Raw genomic sequence first — 24,472 nt, 5'->3', positions numbered from 1 at the left:
TAGAATTTCTTTGTCTAGAACCTTATGGTTTAACTAAAAAGTGAAATTTGACACAATAAAAATGTTGGTTTAAAGATACATCGTCTGTGTTTGATGTTTGAAGGAAACTGAGACCATGTGTTAACCCAACAAGGGACCTAAGAAGTATATAGGTGATGAGATGAAAGTAAGATTTGTTGTGGATAATCTACCTGGAATAAAAGATCAGGAAATGAATTCATTGTCAATATGTTACCTTTTGGTCTTCATTTACAGAAATTAGTTTTTGAGAGCTTATTATTTAATAGTTTCCTTCTGGTCATTCTTGAGTCTTTGAGATGCATAAAGAGCATATAATGTCAGTGTTTAAAGCTTCGAAGTAAACCAGTTTTTCATATTCTTCTGAAATGTTTGAAGGATTGCTTATGTTACTGTTTTCCTATAACTTTTATTTTTTTAAGTAACATTATATATATTTGTAACTTTCTACAGCTATTCATTAGAACACACAGTTCAGTTTCTAAACTGTGTCCTTGAAGGAGACCCTGTAAAAACAGTTGTAGCACAAGAGTTTGTTCACCCAAATGAGAATGTCACTTCTCATACTACACAGAAATCTAAGGAGAAAAAGGTATAGAGTTATTTATTTTTGCTATAATGGTAAATAATTGTATATGAAACTGTAATTGGTTTGTTGATACAATTTTATGATTATTTCTCATTATTTTAACTAGATTGGAAATTTAACCACCAATAGTATATTTGGTTTAGGATATCTGTTTGCTCAAAATAATGAATTTATAGCTGATTATGTTTTTTTCTTCAATGTCATTGTATATGGCAAGCATTTGAATTTCTGTAACTTTTTCTGTATAGGCTCTTTACAGTAGAGTATGAGGCTTAATCGAATAGCAGTGGGGTGGTAATATGGTGGGGTTTAGGTGTAAATATGTTAAATATGTGGGCAGAAATTTTTCCATTTGAGAAACTGCCAAACTTTTTTGCCAAAGTGGCTGTACCACTTTATGTTCCCACCACTATGTATGAGGATTATAATTTATCCACATCGTTTCTGACACTTGTTAGTATCTGCCTTTTTTTTTTTATAAAGATTTTATTTATTTATTCGACAGAGATAGAGACAGCCAGCGAGAGAGGGAACACAAGCAGGGGGAGTGGGAGAGGAAGAAGCAGGCTCATAACGGAAGAGCCTGATGTGGGGCTCGATCCCAGAACGCCGGGATCACGCCCTGAGCCGAAGGCAGACGCTCAACCGCTGTGCCACCCAGGCGCCCCAGTATCTGCCTTTTTGATTATAGCCATCCTAGTGGGTGTGAAGTTGTCTTAAGGGTAGCCGAGATTTGTTTTAATCAGGTATGGTAAGATACTGAGACATGGAAATGTCATGAAGGAAGAAATTTATTATACTCAACAGATCTCTAGAACCGGGAGGCATGCCTTGCCACCCAGGGCCACATGGAGAGGCACCAGAGTCAGTCAGGAGACAGAGCAGAGGGGAATGTGGGCAAGAGCCTTTTTTGCGGTTTCTGTGGAGAGGGGAATGGGTAAGGCAGGGCAAGCAGGTTTAGGATTGGCTAGTTCGAACAGTTGCAGCAGGCTCTGGAGCCTAGGAACTATCCCTGGTTTTCTGCTGTCTGGTGTGGGTGATTAGGCAATGTGGATGGTGGCCCTGAGGGGAGAACCCCATGAAGAAAGTGGTTGAGAATAGGGCTTGAGATTGGTTTACATCTGTAAGGTATGGTAGCAGATGAGTTGTTTGCTCTCTCTAGGAATTAGCCAGCCCCAGGGTTGGGGGTACTGTCTCCCCAAGGGTTAACAAAGACCCAGATGTCAAAGCATCAGGAGACAGGAAATAAATGGTTAATAAAGACGTGGTTATCTCATTGTTATTTTGATCTGCATTTCCCTGATGAGTGGTGATGTTGAGCACTTTTTCATGTGCTTATTGGTCATTTGTATATCTTCTTTGAAGAAATGTCTATTTGCATTCTTTGCCCATTAAAAATGTTTTCTTTATTCTTTTTTTTTTTTAAGGATTTATTTATTTATTTGAAAGAGAGTATGCATGTGTGTGAGCGGGGAGCAAGGGAGGGGCAGAGGGAAAGTACTCCCTGCTGAGTGGGGAGTCCTACATGGGCTCCATCTCATGACCTTGAGATCATGACGCAAGCCTAAATCAAGAGTCTGGTGTTCAACTGACTGAGCCACTCAGATGCCCCTTAAAAATGTTTGTTCTTGAGTTATAGGGGTTCTTTTTATATTCTAGATACATGTCACTTATCAGACATGTGATTTGCAAAATTTTCTCCCATTCTGAGAGTTGTCTTTTTATTTTTTTTTGATGGTGCCTTTCATTTGAAGCACAGAAGTTTTAATTTTGCTGATGTACAATTTATCTTTTCTCTTTGGTGGCTTGTACTTTTGGTGTCCTATTTAAGAAACTGTTGCTTAATCCAAGGTCATGAGGTTTTTTTGTTTTTTATGTTCTATATTTTGTTATTTTTTTGGTTTTTGTTTTTATGTTTTCTTCTAAAATTTTATAATTTTAGTGCTTACATTTAGATCTTTGATCCATTTTGAGTTAATTCATGTATATGGTATGAGATAGGGGTCCAAGGTCATATCCAGTTGTCACAGAACCACTTATTGGAAAGACTGTTCTTGCCCCACTGAATTTTCTTAGCACCCTTGTCGAAAATGAGTTGACTGTAAGTTTATTGCTAGACTGTCAGTTCTGTTCCATTGATCTATATGTCTGTCATTATACCAGTACCACACTGCCTTGATTATTGTAGCTTTGTAGTAAGTTTTGAAATTGGGAAGTGTGAGTTTCCAACTATGATTGTTTTGCTTCTTCTGGTCCCTTTGCAGTTCCATGTGAATTTGGGATCAGCTTGCCAATTTCTGTAGAGAAGCTCACTGGAAATTTTTTTTAAGTTTATTTATTTATTTATTTTAATAATCTCTACAACTAACCTGGTACTCGAACTCACAGCCACAACTCCAGGATCAAGAGTCACATGCTCTTCTGACTGAGCCAGCCAAGTGCCTCAAAGCCAGCTGGAATTTTTATGTGGAGTGTATTGAGTCTGTAGACCAACTTGAGATGTATTGGCATCTTAACAGTATTGCCTTCCAGTTCATGAATGTCAATTTAGTTAGGTCTTAATTTCTTCAAGAGTACTTTGTAGTTTTGAGTGTTAAGCATGTCTTTTGTTAAATTTGTTTCTGAGTTACTTTATTCTTTTTGATGCTATTATAAATGAAATTGTTTTATTTTTGGATTGAACATTGCAAATGCATAGAAATACAATTGATTTTATATATCAATTTTGTATTAACTTTAGGCTTTTTTTTTTACAAACCTTCATTATCCTGCTCTTCTTGCTTATTAATTAAGACCACCAGGGATAACTTGTATCCTCCCTTTTTTCTTTGACTATTTCACCATCACTTTGTTCACATATAGGACTCAGTTAATTCTTGTATTCGTATGATCTGTTAGTGCTGTACAGGCCTATTATCTCCTGATAATAGAGCAAGGCAATGGGATCATTATGGTGATAGAGGAGGTAATGGGGAGAAGGTGTGCTTGCTCAAAATGGGAGATGATTGGAACATGTTCAGATAAGAAAAGGAGATTTTTATGAGTTATGTAAACCTTGGCCAAAATGTAGACTTAAGTTATTCTGGAAATTATTCTTAGCCTTTTTCACAAAACATAGGCAGATATCATAACACTGGTAAAAAAATATTTTAAGATTTGTGAGTCGAATATTCTGTCTTTGATATTGACCCTAAGGGAACACAGATATTAAAGGGGGGTATCATGGTACCAGTAATATTTTGATTTACCTATTTTTGAGAAACTTGCATTTTAAAACTGTGTTTTGTTAGTTACTACTATTTTTTCCTTTAGCCTTTAATAAAATTTACAAGTTTGTTACCATGGGAATAGCTTTGGTATTATAGTACATCATACTTTCAAGAGAATAAGTGACACTAATTAGGTGAATTCTTAGGAAGCATATATTTCACTTGGCCCTCATTAATGGGGTTATAATAATAAACCACATCACTATGAAATGGATATAAAAATAAATCATGGTTTTATTTTGAAAGAGAGTAGCTATTTGAGAAAGCATTTCTCATTATATACTGTTTTTTTCTTTTTTAAGAATCAGTAATGAAGGGTCTCTTCCCAGAGAACCAAATGTGATTTGCATTTTTTAGTATGAGCATCAACAGAGACTCTAATGCTATGAAATATTTATGTTCATACTGTTAAGCACTGTGGCTTTTCAAAAGTCATAGAAAGCATTTTTATTATCCCCTCCTTGCAAAATATTTGATTTTTATGAGATACAAACCGTATACTCATAGAATATTTAAACATTAATATGAAACAAGCTTGTGATTAAGTACTGGTGAGAGTGACAGAAGGATGTAGGTCTATGAATATTCTTACGTGAAAGAGGCTTGTATTCTTTCATAAAATAGGTTGGGTATTTGTTGCAAAAGTAAATCAACTGTATATATTTACAGATTCTTTTTTTAAAGATTTATTTATTTGAGAGAGATCATGAGCAGGTGGAGGGGCAGAGGGGGAGGGAGAAGCAGACTCCCCACTGAGTGCAGAGCCCAACTTGGGGCTCAATTCCAGAACTGTGAGATTATGACCAGAGCCGAAGTCAGCCACTTAACTGACTGAGCCACCCAGGTGCTCCTATTTACAAATTTTTGACTTTGGTAATGAGTTAGGAGTATGGTGATACCTTTATTTTATTCTTTAACTCGTTTTAAACTTCTAGAATTCTAGGGGTTGAATAAACAAATGTAATGAGTAGAAAGATTATACAATCAACTATCATATATTAGACCAGTTTTTTCCCCCAGCCTTATGTGACTTCGGGACTCAACTCACAGGCAGGAAATTTGAAGAAATGGCCAATTAGTGATATATGTGTTATATAATACATAAGTATAATTCTAATGTAATATTTAATATATATCAAATGATATTACCTTAAAAAAATTAAAGTGGCATTTTATTAAAGATTGTATTGTTAGAGTACATTATAATTATAATCTTTGGTAATATTTCTAAGTTAATGACAATTTTCAGCTTTTAGGAATTTAACAGCCTACACTATTTAATTTACTTTCAATTAATTTTATCAGAAAAGCATGATTTGTTTAAGAAATTGAAGATTTTATTTTTGGAGGAATTTTGAGATTGAGGTTTCATAAAACGTTCATTAAGTTACTTGGTATGGCACCTGATATTTGGAATTCTTTTGAACTTTTAAGAAAATCCACTTAAATCCTAATGATTAATCCCCACTCCCACCCCCCAGTGACATGCTAAGAAATATATCAGACTGCTGTTTGCAAGCAGTTTTCTGCAAATGGCACTTTAGGAGTGGGATAAATGAAAAAACAAATTGGATATAGAAGTCACTATATTTTGCTGTTTTTAAAACACCAACTTTTGATATTTTAGAGACATCTTCAGAAACGTGCAATTTTCTATTTGGTGGGGAGTATTGAGGCATAATTATTTTCCTTACTTTGTGTTTTAGAGTTACTTTTGCTTCTTTAAGGGTCCATTTTGGATAGCAGTTACTTGATTGATGATTTTTCAAAAAGCTCAAAAGTCAACACTTCCATAGTGGCTAGTTGGTAGTAGTCAGCTGATTGAAAACTGCCCCATAAACCTACTTATGATTTTTTACTATGAGCTATGGACATTGCATATGCCCTTCTATTTTATTATTTTTTTATTTCTTAAAAGATTTTATTTATTGGTCAGAGAGAGTGTGCGTGCATGCACAAGCAGGGGGAATGGCAGGTAGAGGGAGAAGCAGGCTCGCCATTGAGCAAGGAGCCTGACGTGGGACTCTATCTCAGGACCCTGGGATTGTGACCTGAGCCGAAGGCAGATGTGTAACTGACTGAGCCACCCAGGCGTCCCTGCCTTTCTGTTTTAAAAGTAATATTATTTAATTATTTTACTGATTGTTTTTTAAAACATATAAATTGAAATATGCCATTATTAACCTTCAATGACTGGACTCTTTGGGTTTACAAACTAAAATTTGGAAAATTTTGCATTAGTTAAATGAGTTTTATTCTTTGAATATCTTGTGTTTTCTTTTTTGGTTTGATTTTGTGACCTAGTTATATTTTGATAATTTTAGAGAAACTTTCAACATCTTTTAAGATAAGAGTGGTTAAAGAAGAGGTACCTCGTACCATGAAAAAGTTAATGTAGTCGCTAAATGCATGACTTACTATGTAGACTCTGGGGAGAGTCTTCTTTCCTGAGAAGAAAGGTAAAAAATAGGGACGCCTGGGTGGCTCAGTGGGTTAAGTGTCTGTCTTTGGCTCAGGTCATGATCCCACGGTCCCGGGATTTAGCCCCACATTGGGCTCTCTGCTCAGTGGGGAGCCTGCTTCTCCCTCTCCCTCTGCCACTCCCCCTGCTTGTGCTCTCTTGCTTTCTCTCTCTGTCAAATAAAATCTCAAAAAAAAAAGAAAAAAAAAGTCAAAAATAGTGCAGCCCAATTTTCATATACATCTTCTGAAGGAAAAGCCCATATTTTTCTACTCTTTTTGTATTTTATTTATTGTATAATATCTTACAGGCAAAGAAATCAAAAGAGACTGAAGATATACCAAGCGAACCATCTTTCCAGGATTTTGAGTACCCAGAGTATAATGACTACAGGGCAGAGGCTTTCCTGCACCAACAGAAGAGGATGGAATGCTACAGCAAAGCAAAAGAAGCTTATCGGATGGGGAAAAAACACGTTGCCACGTTTTATGCCCAACAGGTAAAGAGGAAAACTGATTATATCTTTCTTTGTCACTTACGATGTCCGAATAATCTTAAAGCAGGTAATACCCTTATTGTGACTAGATTAAGTTATTCTGGAGAATGTAGATTATATAAATGACATAAGCTATCTAATATATAAGAAATGTGTGGTTCTGAGAATTACCTCTTCTTTGAAATGCTCTTTTTCTATGGTTGCTTTTGCATTTATGGCTTACATGAATTACAGTTTATTCTGACAGTCCATATTTTCTTTTAGGATAAATTCTGTTATTTAGTACTACTTGTAAACAGATACAGGTTTTCTGAAGGAAAGACAACAGAATGTTAATATTGACCATCTCAGGGTGGAATTACAGGGGACTCGTGCTTTCTATCATGTTTGAATTTTTAGTACTGTATCACTTTTATGGTCAGAAAAAGAAAGTTGCATTAATATCTTTCAGGGAAGTAAAATTTTGACTCGGGCTTATTGGACATGGTATGACAAGAAACCTGTCTGATTTCCTTTTTAGCTTTGTGGTTCCATATGGCTTGCTTTTTGTAATTGAGTGGAGAAAGGTCCCAAACTGTTATAACCCTGTGAGCCCCAATAACATACCTTGAGGGATGGCTTTAGGGGTAACCACAAGGTGTTGAATGAGATCAGGATTATCGAAGGATGAACTAATGGATTCCTTCTTGAAATAGGTGATGTTTATTTAAGTCTTCCTCTTCTATGATTTTTGGATCAGGAAATATGTTAGAAATGATGATTTAGTGTTTTAAGAACTATGTTATTAATTCACCAAAATTCACCTAAATTTTGGTGCATTCTTGCATATTAGTACGTTGCATTATTTAAAATTTTTGATTTGTTGTTCCTTTTTTTGTTCTACCTTTTATTTGGGGCACTGTTTGTTTCCTCATTTGCCTTCTAAGTAGCAAATTGCAAAAGTGTTTACTGGTGATCTGTTTATAATAAAAGGGTAGTCTCCATGAGCAGAAGATGAAAGAAGCCAATCACCTTGCTGCCGTGGAGATTTTTGAGAAAGTCAATGCCTCCCTGCTGCCACAGAATGTTTTAGATCTCCATGGGCTGCATGTGGATGAAGCTATAGAACATTTGATGACAGTTTTACAGCAGAAAACTGAAGGTAGGACTTGTGGTAATGACAGATTTTTAATAGAAAATAAGTTCTTGCTTATATTGGTAAACGTGCCAATTCAGGAGAATCTGAATTTGCAGGCTGAGGATATCTATGTCACATTTATAGATGTTTGTATTAGGTTCATTCTTCAAGGGAAAACAGTTCTCACTGGCATGGTCATTAACATTTTCTTCTTATTTCCCTATTTCGTATTTGTTTGTTTCAAGTTTTTATTTAAATTCTCGTTAGGTGACTCCCTATTTCAGTTATATTTGTATTCCTTTGCCATATTTGTTAAAGGGAGGGCATGGTATAATCTGTGAATCCTCTGTGACTTATAAATGGCTCCTTTCAGGAATATCACACTTCTTTGTTCAGTAGACATTTATTAAAGCTAATAGATGTTTATTGGATGTCCGTTCAATAGGTGTTCAATAAAATGCAGAAGTAAATAAGGTGATAGGATTTTTACAGAATTATCACAGAAGGCAGGCTTTCTGAGTGTTTGCATTATGGCGGTGCTCCTTTTCTCCCTTTCTGCTTGTATTTTGTCTTTGCAGGTCAAGGAAGGGCCACTACCTGTCTCTTCTCTAAGTTCTACCTCTTCCAGGGGCTTTGGATGAGGATCTTTTCCCATCCAATATCATGTACTTCATATGCATTAAAGTATCTTGTTTCTTTTTCATTATCAGATGTTAGCATTTAGAAAAATTCGATCTGTTTTAGTTACTTCAGACTCCAATACTAGAAGTCATCTTCTTTTACCACTACTAGAGTATTTTTGAATTCTCAATTTGGCTTTTTCTTTATCTGCCATTTTATTGTGGAGACATGGAGTCCCATGCCTCAGCTGTGACCTCGTAGTTCCATAACCCTGCCCTGTCACTGATAGCTATAGTGTTCTGGTTAATTTATACATATATAAATTATATATGTAATATGTGTGTAGGGAGGCTTTGTACTATACTTTATACAGGTTTACCAATTCAACATGTATCATTTGCAATCAATTAAATATTTGATTAAATATGATTAATTAAAGGTTGGAAATTCATCTGTTTACCTTAAAAACCATGTTGAAAAGCTCACAGTAATCTAATAAAATACCTGTGTACTCATGAATCCAAGTAACAAGTGATAACATCTTACCATGTATGCTTTATATTTTATTTTTACTCTTCCCTTTGTAGTCTTTCAAGTTATTTTTGAGATTTTTTTTTTTTAAGTAATCTTTACATCCAGTGTGAGGCTTAAACCCACAGCTCTGAGGTCAAGAGTCGGCATGCTCTACTGACTGAGCCAGCCAGGTGCCCCTATTCTTCCCAATCATTTTCTCTTTCTTCCTTCTTTTTCTAGTGGAAATCAACATCTTTCACTTTGGTTCCTGTCTAGTTTTTAAAATACCTTTACTATATGTACATTCATCAATTATCAGTCTGTAGTATTTCTTTTGTGAATTTTAAAAAATGAATGTACAAGGTTTCACAATATACCTTCAACCAAACTGTTTATTTTCACCCAATATAGTTTTCAAGATATACTCATGTTGATGGTATTGTGTTTTTATTGTGACTGCTGTACGGTATTCTGTGAGTGCATCATAATGTATCCATTCCTCTACTCAGAGACGTTTAGTTCTAATGTCACAGTGAGCTTTACTTTGCATATCAACATGTATACTCTTATTGCTATCTTTTTTCCTGGCTTTTTATATTGAAAAATTAAGAACCCGTAGAGAAGTTGAAATAATCATATAATAAACATCCCTATATCTTTTACCTAGATTGACCAGTTGTTAACCTTTGGCCTCATTTGCTTAATCTGTTTAAAATTGCTTTTTGCTGAACCATTTGAAAATAAGTTGTTAAATATCGTGGTACTTACCTCTAAATACCTCAGCATGTTTATCTCTTGAGAACAAATCCATTCTTCTACATAATCACAGTACCATTGTTACTTTTAAGGTATTTAACATTGTTATAATAATATTGTCTAACATACGGGGCACATTCACATTTCTCCAGCTGTATGGAAATGACTGTGCCATTTTTCCCCCCTCAAGCGAGGATCCAGTCAAACATCATATATATGTTCCAGTTGGTTGCCCCATGTCTGTAGCCTCCAGTAATATAGAAATAGTTTGGGGCACCTGGCTGGCTCAGTCAGTGGAGCATATGACTCTTATCTCAGGGTCGTGAGTTCAAGTTCCACATTGGGTGTAGAGATTATTACTTAAGAAAAAATAGTAATAGTTCTCTGCCTATATTTTGTCTTCTATGTTGTTGACATTTTGAAGACTCCCAGCTTTTGGTAGATTGACCTACAGTTTTGTCTGATTCTTTCCTCATGATTAGATTCAGTTAATTTTTTTGGCAAAAATACTACATAGGTGATGTTGAGTCGTCCTTGATGAACACATCAAAAGACATAATATGGTCAGTTTGCCCCATTATTGGTGATGTTAAATTTGATTTCTTAGCTAAGGTGGGACTCTGTTAGATTTCTCTATGTAAATGTACCTTTTCTTTGTAATTAACTAGTAGTTTTTGGCAATTGATAACTTTGCAACTGTGTGAATAACTAACTGTTCTCTTGTAGTATTTCACCTAGTAATTTCAGCATCCATTGACGATCCTTGACTGACTGAATCAATTATTATATTGGTAGTTGCATAATGGTGTTTTATAATTTGTGTTCATTCTGTGTTTTATAATTTGTGTTCATTCTGTGTTTATCAGCAGACATTTTTTTAAAGGTTTTTAAAATTTTGAGAAAGAGAGAAAGAATGAGCAGGAAGCTGGGGCAGAGCGAGAGAGAGAGAGAGAAGCAAACACCCTGCTGAGCAGAGAGCCCAGCTCGGGGCTTGATCCCAGGACCCGGAGATCATGACCTGAGCCAAAGACAGACGCTTAACTGACTGAGCCAACCAGGCACCCCTATTAGCAGATATTTTTTGATAAAGCAAAGGATCCCCCTCCCCCAGTTGTTTTTTTAAATAGAATTTTGGAAATCTTTGAGAAAATCTAGAAAACAGTAATAATAAAGATTAGAAAAGAAAAAATTTAAGAGAAATTTAAATACATTATTTAACATGGAGAAAAGAAAAACTGTTAGAGAAGTGTTAGAATATTCTGTAAAGGATGAATAAATAATTTACTCAACAAAAATTTTGATTATCTTACATATTCTAGGCATCAAGGATAGAGCAGTTAGACACATGGTCCCTATTTTTATGGAGTTTGCTGTCTAGTAGGGTGGGTGACAGTGAGCAGATAGTTACATAATAATTAGCATCGTGATACAAAAGTACAAGTAGCCGTGTTACATTTAGCATAAACTCCCCAAACCCTGTGTAATCTGTTCTTTGCCTGCATCCCCATTCTCATATTGCGTTTGCTCTTCCTCCTTTTCTGTTTATCTACACTGTCATTTCTTGACGTCCAGGCTCCCTATTAAAAGCCTCTTGCAGGACTCTTGCATCACAGTATTTATATAAAAAGCTTATTGTATAGTTGATTATTAAACTCTGTCTTCATGGCCAGGAATTGAGTCAGTAATGATTATTGAACTATCATTGTTGAATTTCATTCAAAATCCCAGAAAAACTTTTAAATAAATGACTGAATAAAGCATAGGTATTCCTTTCATTTTATAGATGAGGAAACTGATGATTTAAAAAGTTTAATAAAATGGAAATGGTTAAGTGTTGGTAAGGATGTGGAGAATTGGAACCCCACCTCCCCCTTTTTTTAAATTTTATTTATTATTTGCCAGAGAGCACAAGCAGGAGGGAGCAGCAGGCAGAGGGAGAAGCAGGCTCCCTGCTGAGCAAGGAGCCCGATATGGGACTTAATCCCAGGACACTGGAATCATGACCTGAGCCGAAGGCAGACACTTAACCAACTGAGCCACCCAGGTGTCCCTGAACCCTTTATGTTACTAGTGGGAATGTTAAATGGTGCAGCCATGGTGGAAAAGGTTGGCATTCCTCAAAAGGTTAAACATAGAGTTACCGTATAACCCAGCAGTTCTACTTTTAGTTATGTGCACAAGAAAATTGAAAACACAATTCATCCACACACAAACTTGTGCATGAATGTTCACAATAGCCAGAAAGTGGAAACAACCAAATGTCCATCAACTGATGAGAGGACAAACAAAATTTGGTGTGTCTAAACAATGGAATATTATTCAGCCACAAAAAGAAACCAAGTAGCGATACATGCTGCAACATGGATGACCCTTGTAAACATGCTTTGTGAAAGAAGTCAGGTACAAAAGGGCCACTTTTTATATGATTACCATTCATATAAAATGTTCAGAATAGACAAACCAATAAAACAGAAAGTACATTAGTGGTTGCTGGGGCTAGAAAGTATAGACTGGGGAGTGACTGCTAACACGTACAGAATTTCTTTCTGAGATGATTGAATGTTCTGGCTTTAGTGTTTATGGTTGCATGATATGGTACTATACTAAAAACCACTGAATTGTACATTTTAAAATCCTGAACTTTATGTTATAATAATTGTATCTCAATTTAAAAAATCTTTTTTTTAAGAGTTAAATAACTTGTGTAAGGTGATACTTGGTCAGACCCAAGATACAAACCCTTTGTGAAACCAGGCTCATCCTTGTGAGTATTGCCACCTGTGGTAGTCTGTAGTCGCTGTCAGTCACCACCAGATGGTAGTATTGTGAATAGAAATACATCCAGGAGACAATCTGTGGCTCTGCCCTCCATTGCTTTTAGTTGTAAAAGATGATTGTCAAACTTGGGAGTGAACAACAAAAAAGATATTTGGCCTTTATGTGCCTTCTGATTGGAGTATGCATCACCAGCACCTACGAAGTTTTTACTACTTTGTAGGGTTTTATAGGGAACAGAGGAACAGGTTAAATGGTACCATGGGGATGCAATCAACAATATTCAGACTGTGAAAATCTAGGATAAATGATCCAAGTTTTTCAACAAATTGTAAAGAAAAAGGAGGAGGGAGAACATTTAGATTAAAAGTTACTTCAGAAATATACCAACCAAATGCAATGTGTGGACCTGTTTCAACTGTGATTTAAGCAACCACTGTAAAAACATTTTTTTGAGGGAAACTTTTAGCCATTTTTAGAAACATGATATTAAGGAACTATTTTTAAGATATGATGGTGATATTGTGATTTTTTTTAGTCCTTTTTGAAATATGCACTGAAATATTTATAAATGATAAGAAATCTGAGTTATGCTTAAAAATGAGTTAAATATTTTTTTAAAGGTGATAAAATGTTAGGAACAGCCTGAAATTTGGGAATCTTTAAACATACACACTAATTCATTCGACAAACATCCTTTGAATGCCTATTTTTATCTGAGGCATGCAGTTCAACTGTGGAACATTTTCAGAGCAGTGAATTTAGAAATGAGGTGGTATAAATGGCTGCCCTAACTGATAAGGGGAGCAGCAGTGAAGGAGTGATGAGAGTGAATTATGGATAGTTGAGAGATGTGATTTCTTTTTAAAAAGTAAACTCTGTAATAGCACATCCATGAAGAACAGTGTACAAGTAATAATTGTATAGCATAAAAACTTTTTACTAAGTGAATACCCTGTGTAGGCAGCACCCAGGAAAAGTTGAATTTTGAACAAAATATTGCTTGAAGTAATGGGTATGGACTAGAGTAGAAATGGAGATCTTGGAGTGCCTGGGTGGCTCAGTTGGTTAAGCATCTGCCTTTGGCTCAGGTCATGATCCCAGGGTCCTGGGATCAAGCCCTGTGTTGGACTCCCTGCTTAGCGGGGAGTCGGCTTCTCCCTCTCTGTCTCCCTCTGCCCCTCCCTCCCTGCCTTGTTCATAGTCTCTCATATAAATAAATAAAATCTTGAAAAAAAGAAAGAAAGAAATGGAGATCTTAAGCAAAGAAGAAATTAGAAATGCAAGAGCAACATATCCTCTTTAAATTTGAGGCTAAAGATTGCTTTGGAGATAGGAGACTTGAAAAACTTTGTGGATCTACTGGAGTCTCAGGGCAACTTAATGAGCAGAATATAGAATATATTATGTGTATATGTATATTATGCAAAATTTGTGCTATTTATGACTGAGGAACGAATATTTATTAAATTCATTAAATCAACTCCTATTTAACACTGTTTTTGTTATTTTATTGCCGCTGTTACTAACTTTTTGGGTTTCTACACTTGATTTTCACACAGTCATATCCAGAGCAGGAGTTGTATTCTTATAAGAGGCCTAGGCTCATTTAATATTTAAAAATCATCTCTCTGGAAGTGTTTTTTTTTTTTTTTTCTTTTCTTTTTCTTTTTTTTTATTTTTTTAGTGATCTCTATACCCAACATAGGGCTTGAACTCACAACCCTGAGATCAAGAGTCTCGTGCTCTTCTGACTCAGCCAGCTGGGTGCTCTTGGAAGAGTTTCTTAGCAATTATCTTTAACAGTAAGACTGTATCCCATAGGCTAAGTAACTTGTCCACGCTCATTAGCAGAGCTGCTAATCAGACCAAAGCTGGCTGGCTTCAGAGTATTAAATTACAAGGGTCATTGTGAAGATTCTTAGTAAATTAAGTTGCTTAAAGCAATGCCTGACTCCAAGTATGTAATAACTGTTGGATACCATTAATATTGTTGTCATTACCATTATTTCAGAGAGAAACTCGGGCGCACACGAAATCTCCTTTCCCACAGTTTCCCACGGGGAGGAAGTCTCACTTGTTTTAGGTGGATGAGTTGCTTTGAGGCGTCCATACTGAAACAGTAGAGATGAAACATAGATTTAAAAACCTTAATTTGGGGGCTTTTTGAATTTATAAATCTCTAAATCCCCATCAAAGTAATTTCGTGTGTGTTTGAGTAGTTCAGGTTTGTTTTCTATTGAGAATATAAGATAAATGAATTTTAACTGTTCCAATTCCTGTTGTAACAGAATTTAAGCAGAATGGTGGTAAGTCCTATCTCTCTGTGATAACGGGGAGAGGAAACCACAGCCAAGGAGGAGTTGCTCGCATTAAACCAGCCGTCATTAAATACCTCACAAGCCATAGCTTCAGGTGAGTATAGGCTTCTGTTATTGATAATGGCAGTTGCCCATATACAGATAGTAAACACTAATAGTATGCTCAGATGATTTATTAAAATAGTTAACTAAATTTAACCATCTGATATTAGCCACAAATTCATGCTTAAATTATGATACAACATTCCCTGCTGGATTTATGATGTTCAGAAAACCTGAAAGGAAAGACAAATATGTTTCTTGTTGAAGTAATCACCTGACAAAACTATTTCCATTATAAATTTAAAATCTAACAGAAAGTAGTATAATTTGTGTTTCTTTGATAATGTATTATCTAAGATAATTAGATTATATGTATCATAAAGTTACTATTTATTTATTTGTGGATTTTGGAAGGAATTGGGGGTTTCTGCTAAAATATGATTATAATTTGGATTTTTTAAACTTGAGCAGAAGCACTCCAGTCAATATGAATTTATACATCTTCATAAGTCAAGTGCCGTTAATGATCTTAACTGACAAACATGAAATGCCCTTTTTCATTAAGTGATTATTATTCAATAACAGGAAATGACAAGAAAAGTCCAAGAATAAAGATCTGTTGATGGATAGATTCCCTGAGGATGTTTATCATTAGGTACCAACCTCCCCCTACTTCTACTTTTAGTTAGCGTAGCATATTTTATGCCATGTAATAAAATGTTGTTTGGCTACATTATAGAAAATGGTAGCATTAATTCTGACCATGAAAACAGATGACATTTTAGAGTTTCTGTTACAAAAGGAGTAGTTGGACTAGAACATTATCATGTTGGGATTAATGGTCTATTGTAGAGGCTAGTGTTTTTTAAATTTCACACCGAAGGACTTGGGAAGCATTTCATGGCCTGATGAATCAGACTTACGGATTATGTTAGAGATTTCTTTTTAGTACTCAATGCATAGAAACAATGTAATGCAGACATCATCTTATCCTTCATACAGCGTGCTCTTCTTCATGAAGGTCAAATTCAGGCTGGAGAGTTTTGAAAAATCTTAAATAACTACTAAGTTAGGAGTAGTAACCCCTAGCCTTAGGATTGTTTATTTTTACAATGGATTAAAAGGTACATAAGCATAGATATTGGTCCTGGGTGATTGTCTTAATAAAGGAGAATACTTTGATAGTAAATATTTAGCGTAGACACTTGGAATTGATTACATGCATGATATATTCCTTAACCAGTTTGAAATTTTACCTAAAATAACTCTTTTCTCATTTCTGTAGGTTCTCTGAAATTAAACCAGGGTGCTTGAAAGTCATGCTAAAGTAAAATAAACGTCTTTGACTTAGAAGTGTGAAGGTTTGTAGGTTAAAGTTAGTTTTATTTGTGGTAAATTTAGTCAATTTTACTGTAAACATGTGTTTATTAGAAATGTCCAGTTATAATAAAAACATTATGATGATGTTTTTCAGAATTCAAGAGAAATTTAATTTTTTACTGAATCAAATGGCAAATATGTTGTCTGTTAAAAATATTAATGAGAATTTTTATTGATTATAAATTGTCTAAGAAAAGTATCAGCTGCAGTTTTAAAGTTTGAAGTACTCTGATTCTTTCTCAGAGAGAAAATGTTACCTTTGTATTAATTGTTGTTTAACATTTAGTAAAATCCTAAAGGCATTTTTGAAAGGTATTTTAAAGTGCTTTGAGACCTGGTTCATACGCATCAAAGCCTTGTATTAAAAGAAGGAGAAGTAGTAGAAGTAGTAGTAGTAGTAGTAGTAGTAGTAGTAATAAAAGAAAAGAAATTTAACAAAAACACTTGGATACTTTTTGATTTCAAAACTAAATACAAAAAATCGTTTCACTTTGCCATATCCTACAGGAAGGAAGACATGCCGTTTGCACTTTCTTCTATTTTGTATATGATCTTGATCTCTTACCTTTTGTTCTGTGTGTGTGCATTTTCTAGGAGGAAAGTTGGAGCCTGAGATTATATTACAGTTTTATACCTTCTGTAGGCAGAAAAGTTTTTAGAGAAGGAGAAATGGTTTGATAATCTACCAAGTATTGGTGTCATATAGAACTGCTTCTAGAGCTGTCTGTGTAAATGGTATTTAAGACGGTACTGAAAAGCTATATTTTATATTTGAAGCATATGATTTCTAAACTGCAGTAGGTCAGAGCCCTCTATTAATTTAAAGCAAATAAGACATTTTTGATATAATCTTAAAAGGAATCTTTACAATTTACAAATTTTTTACCTTTGTTTTTAAAATGAACCAACTTTCTGAAGGGAAACTTTCATTGACTTCCTTTTTTGTGTGCGAGCTAAAAAGTCCTGTTAGTATGTAAATTTTAATTTCGTTTACACAAGTTTAGTGTGGTAAAGTATAATTTTCCAACATGAAACAATGGCTTAAATAAATTTGACTTTGGATATGGAGAATACTTCCAACACATGTAATTTAACAAATGGTTGTGTTGCTTTTTGATAAGCTTAAAAATCATTTGGATCAGAAATTACAGGGTTGAGTTGTTACTGAAAGAATCCTGAATTACAGAATGGTTTCCCGAAAGAACAGACATTTTTATGAAAATAAAACTCAAAAACTCGTTTTTATATATCATGAAAGCATGCTTTTAAAAGAGCTGTATCATTAAATTTATTTCCACAAAAATAAAAATATGGTTATTATTTAGTGAGTGGTATTGAAATATTATTCTTATATTTGATAATAATTTGTTAAAAAAAGTGCCAACAGTTTAGCATATGTTTTTTGCAATGTCTAGAAGAGTTGTATACATTAAAAATAAAGCAATTCAAGAACTTATTATAAAACTAAAGTTGTTATTGAAGTAAAATATTTCTACGTATAAATTAATATGATTTAAGAAATGTGAATAGCAATGCTAAAACCTGTAGTTATTTGAGTGTGTGCAGCTGCATCCTTACTTTCCATGTTTTTCTATTTCTTTACCCTGTTTAAAAAAGTGTCGCTTTTGTGCACTTCAGCTAGATTTATTTCAGTGTTGTTATGATTAACGTGGGAGCAATCAAAAAGAACAAGAAGTGAGGTATTTTGTGGGCAGAAACAAATGAAAGAAGCTGTTTTCTGCTGTACCAACCTTAATTTTAGGCTTTTTTTTTTTTGTAAATCTAGGGTATTTTTATAAATCATCATTTATAAGTAGGCAAATTTTGAGCATCTCGTGTTTTTATGAAGTTGTTTAATTCTAAACTGCCTCCCACCCCACTGTCTAGCATAGTTTAAACAACACATAATTATGAAAGAAAATTGTATAGTTGCTCCTTTCTTGTTTTGTCCATTTCTAAATCCTATATGCCAAAGGTTCGGGGATTATCAAATTCTTTTCTTGCTCCTTTCCAAACCTGTGTGTCAAAAGTAAAGACAGCGTGGGGATTTTTGAAGTTTTCAGGTATTGGTATGTTTGTGACTCATTAGAATGGCTCTTTGCAAGTGTATCGATCTTCTAAAAGTGCAACACTTCTGTAGTTTGGAAGGTTTTAGTACCAGTTAGATCTTTTCAGTAGTCTCACCTGTATCGACTAGGAGAAAAAAGAGAACTAATGTGGAAACCACAGGGGAAGTGGGTTGGACTTGAGACACTTTAACAGTATTTTCAATTCATCCACTTCGTTACTTCAACATGAGACTTGGAAGCATGTTGTCTTGGATTTATTGGCTCTTCATATATCTCTATATTATTTTCAAGTTGAGGTTTTATCAATTTATTAGTGTTTCCATACTATTTGCAGTTCTATGGCCTTTAGATATAGGACTTATTATATAGTAGAAATTCTGACTTATACTTTAAAGTGTCTTGTATATTGTAACACATGTTGAGAAGAAAAGCTAAGCAGTTCTTCTGTTAGATTGCTCCCAGTCCTTATTTTGGTCTTTCTCTTTTTAAATTCAAGTGTTTTGTGTGCTTAGAAAAAGGACATGTATAATAGAAAGATTGGTTATTTCTGAGCTGGAAATTGGAAACTTTGAGACTCAGGAAATTGCTCTGACAATGTTTTAACTGCTCTCAATTTAAGAAAATGACAAAATGTATAAAAAAGACACAAAAATGTGTGCTGTTTATTCCAAGTGCTTTTTCTAAGTGCTTTTCCATTGTGCAATGAGGTGAAGTTTGGTAATTTTCTGTGTAGTGGTTATTGCTTATTTTTATTTACATGGTAAAGAAAACAGATTTAAATGTTTGTGTGGCCAGAAAAGTGTCATTTAAAAGGTAAAGTAAATTTATGTAGAATGTATGTCAATGGTGCTTATTTTTAAAATGTAATTCAAGTTTACATATTACTTAATGCCTCTATGGAATTTAGTAGAGAAATGAGGCTGGAATCCCGAAGAGCCTTTTGTAACATTATATAATGACAAATTTTATTATTTTCTTTAGAGTTGAGCAGTTGACTTTTACGGTCCAAATGATGAACCTGTTATTAACAAATGATTGAATTAACCGTGAAACTTCTCATTAAAATGTAATATTGCAGCTATCAGTTGGAGAGTCTATTACAAGATTTTCAGACAGTATATCAGAAATGAAATGTTTTTATTTGTACTATAAAGAATATGTAATTTTGCTGTTAACTCTGTACTTTTTTATTGAAAATGTTTTATAACTTTGCTTTAAAAATTTCTTATGAAACCATTTGCAAATTACATACTTAATTTAATAAAATACTTTAGCCACAGTCCAGTGTGAGGAAGTCCTTCATTTGATGTGGTAGGGCTAGTGGTTTAAATGTTAAAATATGTCTTTATGAGTAACATCGTAATTTCGTCATAAGAATTTTATTTCTGTACCACAACTTGTATTCTTAAGTTATTTTGCTATAGCAAACCGGGGTCCAGTTTTGAACTAGATAAATGGATTAGCTAGGTTTATTTTTTTCATACCTTTGTATCTTTTGATTGATGGCAAAATTAAGAATTGTGGCTCCAAGAAACTCAAGTTAATACTTTAATTAATATTAAAGACCGTTGAACTTTCACTCCAAAGCAGAACAATTCGCTCATTTAGCAAGGACTTCAAAGTATCTATTCAACAAGTACTTATTGAACACTTGTTACTGGGGATACAATCTGAGACAGAGTTTATATCCACAGGTATCTTATAATTCTCATCAACTATCTGTGTGTAGTTTATATGATGAAACATTTCCATATATGTTATATTTTAAGGCTCAAGAGAATCCTATTACCCAGTGTACAAAGCCTTAGAGAAGTTGACTCATTTGCTCATTAAGGGCAGAGGTAAGACTTGAACCTGGGTTCTCTGACTCCCACTATAGAGCAATTATATTTTTCATAAAAATAAGAATAGTTACGTGAAATGAAATAATATCCTATTATCCCCAACTAAGAGAGATGTGGCTCCACAGTATATGTCTTTGAAAAACTGCCATTTATAAATCTGCCTTTCTCCTTTATACAAAGGAAACGGTGGTATCATGGGGTTTTCCCCAATGACAAAGCTAAAAGCTTATTTCTCTCTTCGTATAAAATTCCAGAGATAGAGACTGCAGGACCGATGGCTGTACTCTTTTCCATGAAGTTTTTGGAGATCGAGGATCCTTTTATTTTAGCTCACCACTCATCATACCCAGCGTGTGGTCCTCGATTCCTAAACCAGGGTGGGTAGCGAGAGCTTTAATAATCACATCTGCATTCTGTTCGAGGAAGGACAAAGAAGAAAGGAGCAATGGGCAAATGCCAGGGATCTTTTGTAGAAGATTTTTGGAAGTTGCCATACAACACTTCCATTTACATCTTACTGGCTGGAACTTAGTCATGTGGTCACATCTAGCTGTAAGAGAGGCTGAGAAATTGTCTTTATTTCAGTCTATATGTTCAGCTAAAATTAGGGCATTCTGTTGGAGGAAAGAGAATGTGTATTAGGGAAATTCGTAGCAGTTTCTGCCACATCATTTTTGATCGTTGGATGCAAATAATGTGAAAATCAGTTCTTGATGCTTTCCTTCAACATATCTTTGTTGATGATTACCCTGTGCTAGGGATAATAAAAAGGAAATCACAGTTCTATGTATTTTAACTTAAATATTCAAAAGATATCACTAACCAAACATGGCTGATTAGGGTGGTGGTTCCTGAAGGTTTGAGGTGGTTGTAGCAATTTCTTAAAATAAGACAAAAAGTTTGCTGCATTGATTGACTCTTCCTTTTATGATGAATTCCTTGTGTCATGTGGTGTTGGATAGCATTTTACCCCCTGCTGACCTTTCAGAATTGGAGTCAGTCCTCTCAAACCCTGCCACTGCTTTATCAACAAAGTTTTTTTGATAGTGTAAATCCTTTATTGTCATTTCAGCAATCTTCATAGCTTCTTCACCAGGAGTAGATTCCATTTCAAGAAACCACTTTCTTTGCTCATCCATAAGAAGCAACTTCTCATCTCTTCAGGTTTTATGAGATTATAGTCCCATCTGCAGGCTCCACTTCTCATTCTAGTTCTTTTGCTGTTTGCACTGTACCTACAGTTGTTTTTTCCACTGAGGTCTTGAATCCCTCTACATCCATGTGAGTTGGAATCAGCTTCTCCCAAACTCCCGTTGATGTTGATATTTTGACCTCTTCCCATGAATCAGGAGTGTTCTTAATGGCATTGAGAATGGTGAATCCTTTCTCCAATCCTTTCTCTTCGGGGCCATCAGAGCAATTACTGTCTATGGCAGCTATAGCCTTATGAAATACATTTCTTAAAAATAATAAGACCTGAAGGTCAGAATGACTCCTTGATCCATGGGCTGCAGAATGGATACTGTGTTAGCAGGCATGAACACAACAATAATCTCGTGCATCTCCATCAGAGCTCTTGGGTGACCAGGTGCATTGTTGATGAGTAGTCATATTTTGAAAGGAATCTTTTTTTTTTTTCTGAGCAGTGGGTCTCAACTGTGGGCGTAAAATATTCAGTAAACCATGTTATAACAGATGTGCTGTCATCCAGGCTTTGTTGTCCTATTGGTAGAGCATAGGGAGAGTAGACTTCGCGTAATTGTTAAGGGCCCTAGGTTTTTGGAATGGTAAATGAAAGAAAGCCTCAACTTGAAGACACCAGCTGCAGTAGCTGTTGGAAGGCTGTTTTGTCTACATCAAAACCCTGTTGTTCAGTGTAACCACCTTGTTCGTGGTCTTAACTGGATCCTCCGGGTAACTTGCTGCAGCTGCTACATCAGCACTTGCTGCTTTACCGGCACTTCGATGTTTTGGAGGCAGCTTCTTTCCCCAGACCTCATGAACCACCCTCTGCTGCTTTTCTTGCAGCTTCCTCCCCTCTCAGCTTTCACAGAATTGAAGAGAGTTAGGATCTTGCTCTGGATTGGGCTTTGGCCTAAGGGAATTATGTGGCTGGTTTGATCTTCTCTCCAGACCACTCAGACTTTCTCCGTATCAGCAGTAAGGCTGTTTCACTCTCCTATTCATGTGTTCACTGAAGTAGCACTTCTCATTTCCTTTCAAGAACTTTCCCTTTGCATTTGCAGCTTGGCTAACTGGGACAAGAGGTCTCGCTTTTGGCCTGTCTTGGCTTTCGACAGGTCTTCCTCACTAAGCTGAATCATTTTTAGTTTTTGATTTAAAAGGAGTGACGTGTGACTCGTCCTTTCACTTGAACACTTAGAGGCAATTGTAGGGTTATTAATTGGCCTAGTTTCATTATTACTGTGTCTCAGGGAATAGGGAGGCCTAAGGAGAGGGAGACAGATGGGGGAGCAGCCAATGGGGACAGTCAGAACACATACAACATTTACCAGTTAAGCTTGCCATCTTCTGTGAACACGGTTCGTGCCCCCCCAACAATTACAGTAGTAACATAAAGATACTGATCACAGATCACCATAACAAATATAATAATAATGAAAAAGCTTGAAATATTGTGAGAATTACCAAAATATGACAGATAAAAATGAGCAAATGCTGTTGGAAAAATGGCACCAATAGACTTGCTTGATGGAGGGTTGCCACAAACCTTCATTTTGTAAAATCGCAGGATCTGTGAAGGGCAGTAAAGCAAAAGCAATGATGTGAGGTAGGCCTTGTAGTTGTCCATCTGATCGAATACACAATATTATGCTTTTTGTTTTGTTTTGTTTGGTAGCTTCTACTCTCCCAAAAAGGTATCTAATATATAGAATTGGGGACTCAAAAATCAGTGGAAACAAAACCAAATTGAACCTAAATCTGATCAAGCCTGTAGATCTAACAGCCAATTTATATGAATTACAGAGGACAGAGGAGTATGTCAACACCATGGATGTAACCACCAAAATACAGACTGTGGGATGCTGTAACAGCACAGTTTCTTCGAATAAGTTACAAAGGAAAAAACCCACACAGATGGAAAGGGAACCTATACATTAAGATGGAAGAGGCATATCAACCAGTTGCAATTTGTGGACTTCATTTGTTCAGCAAAAAATTTTTTTAATGACAATAGCAAGACGATTGGCAATGTGAACATTGACTGGACACTTAATTATATTAAAGATCTATTTCTTTATCCATTTATCTCTTTATTTATTTTAGGGATGATGATATTGTAGTCATTTTAGGGTAAAAATACATTTCCCCCCCCATCTCTTTCTTGTATAGGGAAAACCCAGTTCTTCCCCCTGTGTGTTTCTTTTCTGTGTCTTTTTACTACTCACACAAATCACCTTCCTCAGGTCACCAAATTTGTGGGGTTTTTCCCCCACACCAAGCAATTCTCTTGATCTAAGTTGGGTGTCTACAATTCAGCTCAGTTCTTACACTGTCTACCTGGAGATGACATCCCCAAGTTAAGGGTTCAGTCCCACAAGACTGTCCTGCCACCTCAGACGCCAGTTGCGAGTAGTAGGTCCCCAGGTGACCCACAACTTCTGTCCAACTTGGCTATAAATGGGGGGTTCCCACAACCCCCTTCTCATGGTTTGATACATTTGCTAGAGTTGCTCACAGAACTCAGGGTAACACTTCCTTATGCATACCAGATTATTAAAGGATGTGATAAAGGACACAGATGAACAGCCAGATGAAGAGATACTGGGTGAGGTCTGGGAGGGTCCCGAGTGCAGGGGCTTCTGTCTCTATGGAGTTGGGGTGTGTCTCCCTTCCTATTTGGATGTGTTCATCCATCTGGAAAGCTCTCCAAACCCCATAGTATTGGAATTTATGGAGACTTCCTCACATAGGCAAGATCAATTATTAACTCCCATTTCCAGCCCCTTTCCCATCTCAGGATGAGGGCTGGGACTGAAAATTCCAAGCTTCTGATCATGGTTTGGTCTTTCTGGGGACCAGTCTCCAACCAGGAGCCCACCCCAGAGTCACCTCAATAGAAGAAAAGATGCTCCTAGTGCTTTTATCACTTAGAAAACTCAGGGGTTTTAGGAGCCCTGTGTCAGGGATGGGGTCAAAGACAGAGTGAAGAGATGCTCCTACTATTTTTATCACTTAG

General features: G+C 35.6%; 1 protein-coding gene across 16 annotated transcripts in view; it reads left to right on the top strand.

The window, feature by feature from the left end:
- Positions 1-23,538, top strand: part of N4BP2 (NEDD4 binding protein 2) — an 86,325-nt gene extending 62,787 nt beyond the window's left edge. For 7 of the 16 annotated variants that reach the window (XM_045815841.2, XM_045815837.2, XM_087864187.1 and 4 more), the window contains 5 exons: positions 472-610; positions 6,648-6,836; positions 7,806-7,974; positions 14,907-15,030; positions 20,526-23,538. In XM_045815841.2, coding sequence (XP_045671797.2) covers positions 472-610; positions 6,648-6,836; positions 7,806-7,974; positions 14,907-15,030; positions 20,526-20,913 — 1,009 coding nt within the window. In that variant the 3' untranslated portion in view covers positions 20,914-23,538. Of the gene's footprint in view, positions 1-471; positions 611-6,647; positions 6,837-7,805; positions 7,975-14,906; positions 15,031-15,563 lie in introns of those variants that run through there. The other 9 variants (XM_087864190.1, XM_087864195.1, XR_015725521.1 and 6 more) reach the window with 8 other exon arrangements.
- Positions 23,539-24,472: the final 934 nt, after the last annotated feature.

Source organism: Ursus americanus, chromosome 8 (genome assembly GCF_024610735.1).
Source record: "Ursus americanus isolate L20-20 chromosome 8, mUrsAme1.1.p, whole genome shotgun sequence".
Taxonomy (NCBI): Eukaryota; Metazoa; Chordata; class Mammalia; order Carnivora; family Ursidae; genus Ursus; species Ursus americanus.
The sequence above is the reverse complement of the archived record's forward strand: the minus strand, read 5'-3'. Positions and strand labels throughout refer to the sequence as shown.